Source organism: Propithecus coquereli, unplaced genomic scaffold (assembly GCF_000956105.1).
Source record: "Propithecus coquereli isolate 6110/MARCELLA unplaced genomic scaffold, Pcoq_1.0 Scaffold119, whole genome shotgun sequence".
NCBI lineage: Eukaryota > Metazoa > Chordata > Mammalia > Primates > Indriidae > Propithecus > Propithecus coquereli.
Genome location: NW_012135969.1, coordinates 1,220,292 through 1,230,098, shown reverse-complemented (window position 1 = coordinate 1,230,098; position 9,807 = coordinate 1,220,292). Strand labels below are relative to the sequence as shown.

Here is a 9,807-nt window from a genome sequence, read left to right as displayed (position 1 = left end):
GTGTAACTTATCTCAGGGGCATCAGGTCCTTGACTGTGCTGTGGTCTTCTCCAAGCCCTTCTCACAAGGAGCTGGAGACTCACCCCCTACCATATCTAGTGTGTTGGGGACTTGAAGGCGGCTCCCCTGTGCTCAGAAGCCCCTGGAGCCTGGGACTGTTGGCCAGGCTGGGGTGAAGGGAAGCAGAGGCTCAGGCTTGGTGGCCACAGGAAATTGTGACAACAGCCAGCATTTCCATAGCATTGTGCTATGGGCATCATGCTGACTGCTCTGCAGATATTAGTTCATCTAATCCTGCAAACAGTCCCTGGGGTCAGCATTATTATCTCCGTTTTAGAGACATGGGATTGGAAGCAGGGAGAGACTAGGAGCATGAGCAGGGCTTCTGGGGTGCTGGCACTGTTCTGTTTCCTGATCTAGGTGTTGGTTACATGAGTGTGTTCAAGTTCTGAAAATGTGCACTTCTATGTGTAAATTATACTTCAATTAAGAAGTTGCCTCAGCCCAGGAGTTTGAGGTTGCTGTGAGCTAGGCTGATGCCACAGCACTCTAGCCTGGGCAACAGAGACCCTGTCTCAAAAAAAAAAAAAAAGAAAAGAAAATGTATATCCCCCTCATATATTTTTTTAAGTTGACATCTGAAATATTGCATTGATAAACTGAAATAGTTGCAAAGGATGTAATGTCAAGTGTGTTGTAAATATTGACGCTTTATAAAACTATTTCATCCTTCACTTGAATTAACCCATTTCTAGCCCAGTAACAGTGATTTGAGAAGCCACCATCATCCATTTTAAAAACACACAAAGCCCTTTCTTTAATATTGTTCCCTTTTCTCTTCTGATAATTACCATCTATTCCCTCCATAGTTTTATCCTACATGTAATTTATTTTTATGCTTCAGAGTCTATCATTGATCACCCTATCATATGCTTACAATGAAAATGTGTATATAAATTGAAATTTTATTTTTATTTTTTTAGAGACAGAGTGCTGCCCAGGCTGGAGTGCAGTGGCACAATCATAGCTCGCTGCAGCCTTGAACTCCTGGGCTAAGGCAATCCTCCGGCCTCAGCCTCCCAAGTAGCTAGGACTACAGGTGTGTGCCACCATGCCCGGCTAATTTTTAAAATTTTTTGCAGGGATGGGGTCTCATTATGTTGCCCAGATTGGGCTCAAACTCCTGGCCTCAAGTGATTCTTGGTCCTTGGCTTCCTAAAATGCCGAAACACAGGCGTGGGCCACCATGCCCGGCCTAAATTGAAATTTTCTGGGTAATTTTTTGTAAACTTAATAAGGCTTTAAGCATTACACTTATTAGTACAGTTGTTTAAAACGACATAAATATATATTCAAATTTTTACAAAAACTAAAATTTTACTGGAAATACATCTTATAAAAGGGGATTTTCCTTTCAATTAGTTCCTATGTCTGTGGATGAATATCATTATTTTTTATTAGAATAAGACAAGATTTAGCAAGTTTGCTCCTATTTTTCATTCCTTGTTAAAAAGCAAGTGCAGAGGAAACTTGTTCACCTAAGTGGATAGGACTAATAGGTGGTTGTTTTATATATAGCATTGTCTGTCAATTCTTTGAATTCTGAGTTGTCTGTTAAAATCACATTTATCATTAAAAATTATATATAGTGTTATCATCCAATGCAATACAAACTTCCTTCAATTTTGATGAAAGCAAAGAATTGGAAACCACTTTATTTAAAGATGCTACCTGGACTCAGATCCTTCTCCATTTCAAACTCTCGGGCACAGATAAAATTTAAGGCTGGATTAGCATTTGCCTTAGGATCGCAGCGAGGAAAGGACGGGATGGGAACGACAAAAACTTAAAGCCAAGAGGTTCCTGTCGGAGCCTACTGAAGACCAATTTTAGAATTAGGGAACATTTCTAGAATCTGCAGGAAAGCGCGGAACGGCCTCACTTGAGCTGGCCTGGCCCTGAGCACATCTGTGCGTTCGAAGCCTGTCCTGGGGGCACTGGGAGAACCAGTTAAAGGGGGCCTTAGGACGCGTGGGGCTGGAAGACAGTTCCCGTTTGGCGCAAGCCAGGAGGCGAGGCCGCGGGGCTCAGTGCCCCGAAATGCAGTAGGTCTTCCATTAAGGCAGAATTTAAATTTTAGTCAACAGCGTGGAGAGGCAGCTGGGAAGTCAAAGCAGGTGACACGGACGGTTTCACTCTCAGAGACTTGGCCCAGAACTTGGAGTGCTGATGCCTCGCACACTCCCCTCTCGGCCACCCACGCCCCCATTCACCCACACTGTGCCGTTATCTGTCTGACTGACATCTTGGCCAGCCAATGACCTTTAGGGTTGAGAAAGCGCCTGCCCCCCACCCGGAGTTGGGCGGGGCAAGTAGTCGGAATGACAAACATCTACACCAATAGCGAGGAGATTTCAGACGCTACGGCCACAAAAACCAATGACGAGAAAGAACCGTTTCGAAAGGACGTGCCAGGCAGCCAACGGCCGGTGCCGCTGCGGTGGTTGCGTGGCTTCCGTTCCGAGAGGGCGGGGTGCATCTCAAACGGAAGGTGGTGGTTGTTGGTGCCGAAGCTGGTTTGAAACTGGGGGTCGGGCCTGGCCGTCGTTGTTTGTTGCTGCAGCCCCGCTTCCGGGCTAGGCCGTTCCAGCCCGCCCCCTCCCCGCCTCCCTTCGGACCCCTGAGTTCCAGGCCCGGCTCCTCGCCTGAGTCGCGCCCCTCCCGCCTCAGCCCGTTGTGGACTCGGCCCGCACTGCGGCCCCGCCGCCACCATGTCCCTGCACGGCAAACGGAAGGAGATCTACAAGTATGAAGCGCCCTGGACCGTCTACGCCATGAACTGGAGTGTGCGGCCCGACAAGCGCTTTCGCTTGGCTCTGGGCAGCTTCGTGGAGGAGTACAACAACAAGGTGAGCCGGGCAGGGACTCGGAACCCAACTGGCGGGGAGCGGGCCCCGAGAGCGCCCTTTCTGGGCCGGAGCCTAGACCTCAGAACCCTCCTGCGGACTTGCCTTAGAGCTACGGAGCGGTTCCTCTGTCTGGCACTGTGCTTAGGGTTTCGCACTTGTCTCATTTAATCTTGGCAGCATTCCTGTGTAGTTGAGAGTGTAATGGGGAAACCGAGCCACGGTTTTGTGACTTGCCTGGGTTAGACAGCTGTTGCGTGGTGGAAACAGGTTTTAAAACCTGTTTACACCGCAGAGCTACGCCATTTATTCCTCCCGTTCCCTCCACTCCTGCCGCATTGCTTCATTTGGGGGGCGGGGGAGGGAAGAGGGAGTGATGGCTGTGGAGGAAAATGCAGGCTCTTGAATTGGTGGTCGTGTACTCCTGGTCACACTAGTTTTCTGCTAGCGCCGTTTATTGCACAGGCTTCCCCGCCCCCTGCTCCCATTCCAGGGTACTACTCCTGGATCCCCAGCCCTTCTGCCAGGATTGCCATTGCTATTGCTTGCAGATACACATCCTCTGCAAATCAGTCTCTTTGGAAATCTTGGCCTGCGGCTTGATCCCGCCATTGTTTCCAGAATAGAGAAAGATGACACTTGGCCTTATCTTCTTGGCTTCTTTCATGCTGTCTTTAACCTTTAGTAGTAAGTCTTGCTGGACATTCATCAGTTTGAGAATTCTTCATAGAAGCACTGGTAGTAGAGGAAAGCTTTGAAGTTGGCATTGCAGTGTAAATTTATTTTTGAAAGTTGTTGAATAAGTCAGTGGCAAGAATTTTCTTTCCTTTATCCCTTAATGTCTTCCTTTTATTCATTTGGAGTAAAAGTTGTGAATGATGGTGATCAGTGCAGCTGAAAGGTTTGGCTAGTGGTATTTAAAGCCGGTGCTCCTGCTTAATGCCATGAGCATCAGATTTAAGAAGAATAAAACTGTGTTCAGTGACAGGCCTGGTGCAGGGGGAAAAAGCCAGGTGGTCTAAGGTTGGGTCCTTTCTGGTCTGTTGACTAGCTGTGAGGTGTTGCACAGGCCAGTTTTGTTATTTCTGACCCGCAGTTTGCAGTAGAAACATGTGAAGGTTAAAAAAAAAAATCCACAACATTTGAACATTTTAAGTTTGTTTACAGTTTTTGAGGAGCACATCTGTTTCTCTAGACTAGGTCTTAATTCTTGGGAGTCCCCTTTGAGAAACTGATGAAAGCCATAGACTTTCATTGCCCAGACATTACACATACACAAACAATTTACAAACAAATCCCTGGGAATATGCGCTGATCTTTATGTCCACCCATTGCCGGGCCAAGACATAGCTTTATTTCCTTTTCTCTATTGCCTCTTTCTTCCTTATAGCCCATAGTGGACAGCAGAACTGGCAGTGGAATTCAAGGTCCTGATGTGGACACCGTGTTAGTAAATTAAGACCATTAGAACTATTGTTTAAGGACACATGTGAAAAATTAAAAAAAAAATAAAATATGTCTTTCTAAGGGCTTGAGTCTTTTCATGAAAATTGATGGTTTTTTTCTTGCAAATTTTTCCAGGGTCGTTGGGTAAAACAGCAGTAGTCCCATTTCTCAGAGAGGAGAAACTGCCACAGTTAGGTTGCTGGTAGAATATCAGTGGAGTATTGGTGTCAATCCTCTGTTGCAGGAAATCTATCCCAAAGTTTGTCCTGTCATTTAGCAACTATATGGAGCTCCTTCTTTGTGCCAGGCACACAGGTAGTGTGGCCTTAGTAGTGAAATGCAAACTAGTAATCCCAGTATTAACAGAATAGCAGTTAACTATATCTTAACTCACATGATGTAGGCAATGCAGTGTCTTAAAACTACTTTTGTGCCTCCACCTATCTGTAAGTCAGGGACTTTAAATTCTGTGTGTGTATGTGCCATAGACACCTTTGATAATCTGATGCCAGTAGACCCCTTATCATAATTATGTTTTCAAATGTATAAAATACATAGGATTATAAAGGAACCAATTACATTGAACTATAGCTATCAAAACTTTTTTTTTTAAAGTGGTAATATAGGCCAGGCCTTGTGGCATGTGCTTGTAGTCCCAGCTACTTGGGAGGCTGAGGGAGGAGGATCACTTGAGCCCCAAAGTTTGAGGTTGCAGTGAGCTCTGATGATGCCACTGCACTCTAGCTTGCACAGAACGAGACCCTGTCTCAAAAAAAAAGTGGTGATACGATAATATGTACTTTAAGATTAACTCATTAAATTACACTATCTGGTGTAGTTATTACCATAATTTTGAAGTAGTAATGAGGGTAAGCAGCATCTCAAGATGTTTAGCAACTGCAATACGATATGAAAAAAGTTAGTGATTTCTATTGATAACAAAGTCACAGACAATCATGCTGCTGTGGATAGCTGCCCCATGTGTAATTGAAGGAAACAGTAAATTTTAGATAGAGGTCAGTGGAAATACGAATGTAATTTGCCAATTCAGGAAAGTTTATGGACTCAAGAAACCCTGCTGTAGAGGATGTGTGCCTAGGGGCTGGTGGGCAGTAGTTCTCAGGCTAAGTTTTGGAGAAATCCTGCCATGGAAGTGGCAGACTTCATAATTTAGGGGAATTTCAGAATTATTCGTTGGAATTTTCAGACCTCTGGTTCTTGCTTGCTGTGGATAGTGATTGCCAGCAGAGGACAAGGTAAATTAATTCAAATTCACATTGATGAAATGGTCATCTTTTTTAGTGTGGAGATATCGACTAAGAAAACATGATTATATTATATTTTTAAACTTTATATTAATGTAATCATGTTTTCCTATCATAAAATTGTTCCTTGTTGGTCCGTGAAATTAAATCTGTTAACATTTCAAGACCTTGACTTCCAGATGTTCCATCATGTGAATAAATTTGGGAATTGTTGCAGAGTAAAGAAATCAGTTTCTATTAGCTACACCTGGAATAAAAAGCCCCTTTATTGGTTGTTGTGTTTTACATTATTTTTTTGTGGTCTCTGCAGGGGGGATACAGCAGGACTGGTGTTGGAGCAGTGGTTCTCTAACTTTTAGTGTGTGAGAATCCCTGGGGGACTTTCACATTCCTGGGCTCCATCTCTGAACTTAACAGACACTGGTGATTGAGACATGGGTGGTCCAGATGGCACTCTAAATACATCACCCTGGAGTTACCTTGGCATCAACTGACCAGAGGCAGGAATGCAATATTTCTGCATCTGCATGCTCCTAAACATTGGTTCTGCCCTTCTATCCAAGTTCACTCATGAAAAAGCTCTTTTAGCCGATAGCCTCTTTGAGATTGCCTGCATTGAGATCTTAGTCCTGCCACTTCTCAGTTTTGTGTGGCCTTGGACAAGTTATCCCTTGTGCCTCAGTTTCCTCATCTGTAAAATGGGAATAATAAGTAATAAGTGCACTTACCTTATCAGGTTGTTTTAGATTAAATGAATTAATGTATGTAATGGACTTAGGAACTCCGGCTGGCATGGAGTAAGCCGTATAGAAATGTTAGCTATTATTTAATCACTATCATTACTGTACCCGTAATTAAATATAATCAAGGAGAATTATGGGTGTTGGGTAAATTTGACTTTTGTATTTTCCAGAGAGGAATCAGGACTTTTGGCCAGAAAGGTAACTTAAAAGGTCATTATATTCATTCCCTGCCATTTAAAGACCCAGGGGGGAAAATGCCCTGATCCCTTTCAACCCAACCCATTTTGTGGTCTAGCAGCTTCTTGTAATCCGACTCCAAGTAGTGTAATGTGCTAGTTTAAACCCATTTTCTCTTGTTCTACCTGGCTTACCCACAGTAACTCAGATATAGGAGTTTGGCATTTCTCCTGAGTTGACAGTATCTGTGGTTTTAGGCAGATAGTATTTATTTCCCTTCTTTACTTGGGAGAAGATAGGGAGCAGGTCCTGGGTTTCTATTCCACTTAGGTGCATGTTTTGCAGTTGGTTTTGAATAAAGTAGGCAGGATGATTGGGATTTATTTTGCCCTAATATTTAACTAACCGACTCCTTGTGCTCTAAGATTTAGCATCTAGAGAGCATTTTTGAGGTTCTGAGGAGAGAGACTGTAGGTATATCTCATCCTTTTTGAAGAATCCTAGTGGTGTGTCTGGGTACCTTGTACTTGAAATACACATGAGATGAATGCTTGCTTTGTCAGCCTGTGTTGATTCCTCTGCTATTTTTAATGCAGTTACTTTATATATTTGGTACATAATTATTTTGACTCTGGCATATAATTTTTCATTTCTCAGTATTTGTGGTAGCCCTTCAGGATTGTCATTCGTTTGCTCATTAATTCAGCAAATATATATTGAACACATATTAATACATGCGTCTTAGGCACAGTGATGACACTTGAAAACCTTCTGTAGCCTTTTTTAGCAGTTGTAATATTGGCAGCAATAAAGAAAACATGTTTTATTACACATCAGTATTTTTGATATTTAGAATATTGTATTGTTGCACTAGTCCCTGGCAAGACTGTCAGCAGGGGAATTTAAGACATAAACTCTTCTGCTTTTAACTTCCTCCTTTTTCCCAACAGTGAGAAAACTAATTCCCCCTTGGGGCCACTGGATAAAAGTGCTGCTGTGTTATCGCTTTTTGCCCTAACCTTATTCAGACAGACTTATTGGAGATGTTGTGATTTTAACAAAGAATGACTTTATGCTCTGCAGGTGGTCTGATCACCTGAGGCCTTGCTGCCAGAGGTCTCTGATTGGCCTCTGAGCCAGGAGCCAAAGGGGTGCTGTGCCACAATTCATCTTAAAGTTTGACAGGCAAGACGTCAGGTATCTGTAGGCACTGGTCCACAGTAATGGGTCAGGAAGAGGCTGGAAGGGAGGACAAGTGGAAAAGACCAGAAAAAAGCTGCTTTATACTCTCAGAATGTTGCATTAGCTGATTTTAAATATATTACCAATTGTGGGAAAATGTTCCAAGGACTGGAGTGTTACATTGATTTAGATAACTTGGGAGCTTATTAAAAAATTACACACACAAATACACACACCCATTCACTTTCATGTTCTCGACCAGCACTGTGCATATTAAAGTGGAATACACAATGTCTTCCCTCAAGGAGCTTTTAATAAGAAGGTAGACATGACGCTTTAACAAAAAATAAGATATGAATAACATGTTATTTATGTTGTTACTCCTGAAAGTAATGAAAGTAAAGATGTGGTCATGCCTTCAAGAAGTATTTTATATTACATATTTGCTCCTTAGGAGACATCAGACATAGTAATATTCACAGTTTTAAAATGAGTAAAAATGATCTTGCTTCATAGCCTTTTCCCTTTAGGGGCATTTCTTTCATATGTTGGGATAAAGTGTTGTAAAACAGTGGTTTCAGAAAAGGAGTGAAGGTGGGAGATAGAAGAGTTTTAGCAGGAGGAAAGGGAAGACTATGGAGAAAAAAGCAGAAAGAAAAAGACCTAAATGTCAACAATAAGATGATGAAAGTCAGATTTAATTTTTCCTTATGTTTTTACAGTATTATATGGAAGGACAGCATTATAATGATCAAATGGATGTAGGAAGATGCAGAGAAAGGATATCTGTGGCTATAGATTCCAAGCTCAGAAGAGCGCAATTCTCTAAAATAGGATTTTGATGGGCCAAATCACTCCTTTATTTGGGACAATGAGAAGGGGGTACACAGGCTGGCAGCAGGAGCTTCCCCAGACCCCATGTGACACCTTGGGTAAGAGGGGAGCTAAGCTCTATAAGAAGACACATAAATGTGCTATCTTTTCTAGAAGTGTTAGATGAGGCAGATTGGAAGAGAGATTGAATTGTGAGCAGTTCAGTGGCACCTTACCTCTGTTGGCTAAGGAGATGCAAAAGCTTTGCATGTTTCTGCTAACTTGGAACATGCTCCTGGCCTCTCTCCCAGAGGAACCTCCTTTAGATCATATAGGGAGAACTTAACTCATTCTAAAGGAACCAACACAGCAGCTATAGAAAGATACTATAGGAAAAGGGGAGGGGGTGTTTTTACTAGAAAAATGTTTTTACCTTAGCTGAAAAATAATGGCCAGTCCCACTGTGAATTCACAGAACTTAAGAAGATACAGAACTCCAGGCAGAGATACAGGAGATCAGGTAAAATACGGCATGGTGACAGGAGAAAATGGAACATCAACTGGCAGAGTATAGGAAAGTAGTGGAAGAGAAAACTAAAATCATCACAGAATTAAAAGCCACGTGGGAAACAGGATAAAGATGAATATACATTACTGAAAACAATAGTGTTTAGGGAGGACAAATTGAAAAATGAAATAGAAATAAACAATTAGAATATGATAGATGCAGAAAATAAAGGAAATCTAACTTAGGTATAATTGGTGTCCCTGAAGAAGAGAAGCAAAAAAGTGAAACAAAAATTTCAAATATGTAGTTAAAGAAGAATTTAGAAATAAAGATTTAAGTGGTAAGTTCAAACTGTATCTCAAGAAAAATTGGCACAGAACAGTTGGCACTGAAACATTTCCTAGGAAAATTTCTACACTTTAAGGAGGAAGAAAGAATTCTCTGGACATCCAGGCAAAACTATCAAGTCTTCTTAAAGAGAGAAAAAGAAATTAAGCTAGCCACATTTGCTGACAGAAGAAAATGGAGGAATACAACTATTGTATTATAGATTGTGCTGCTGTAAATACCTGGGAGTATACTTAAGCATATGTAAGGTTTGTGTGCAAAAAATAATGCTAGGGAACACAAAGCAAGGCTTGAAAAATGCAAAGGTGAGCTCTGTTCTGGGATGGTAAAGCTTGGTATCTTAAAGATGTCAGTGTCCCTAAACTTAATGTGATCCCGTTAAAAATACCACAGTTTTTCATTGTTTTTTAGAACCAAGC

The 9,807-nt window shown here is 42.1% G+C and overlaps 1 protein-coding gene across 1 annotated transcript in view; it reads left to right on the top strand.

The window, feature by feature from the left end:
• Positions 1–2,517: 2,517 nt before the first annotated feature.
• Positions 2,518–9,807, top strand: part of DCAF7 (DDB1 and CUL4 associated factor 7) — a 23,862-nt gene continuing 16,572 nt past the window's right edge. Inside the window, exon 1 of the mRNA XM_012662713.1 lies at positions 2,518–2,909. Coding sequence (XP_012518167.1) covers positions 2,772–2,909 — 138 coding nt within the window. The 5' untranslated portion in view covers positions 2,518–2,771. The remainder of the gene's footprint in view (positions 2,910–9,807) is intronic.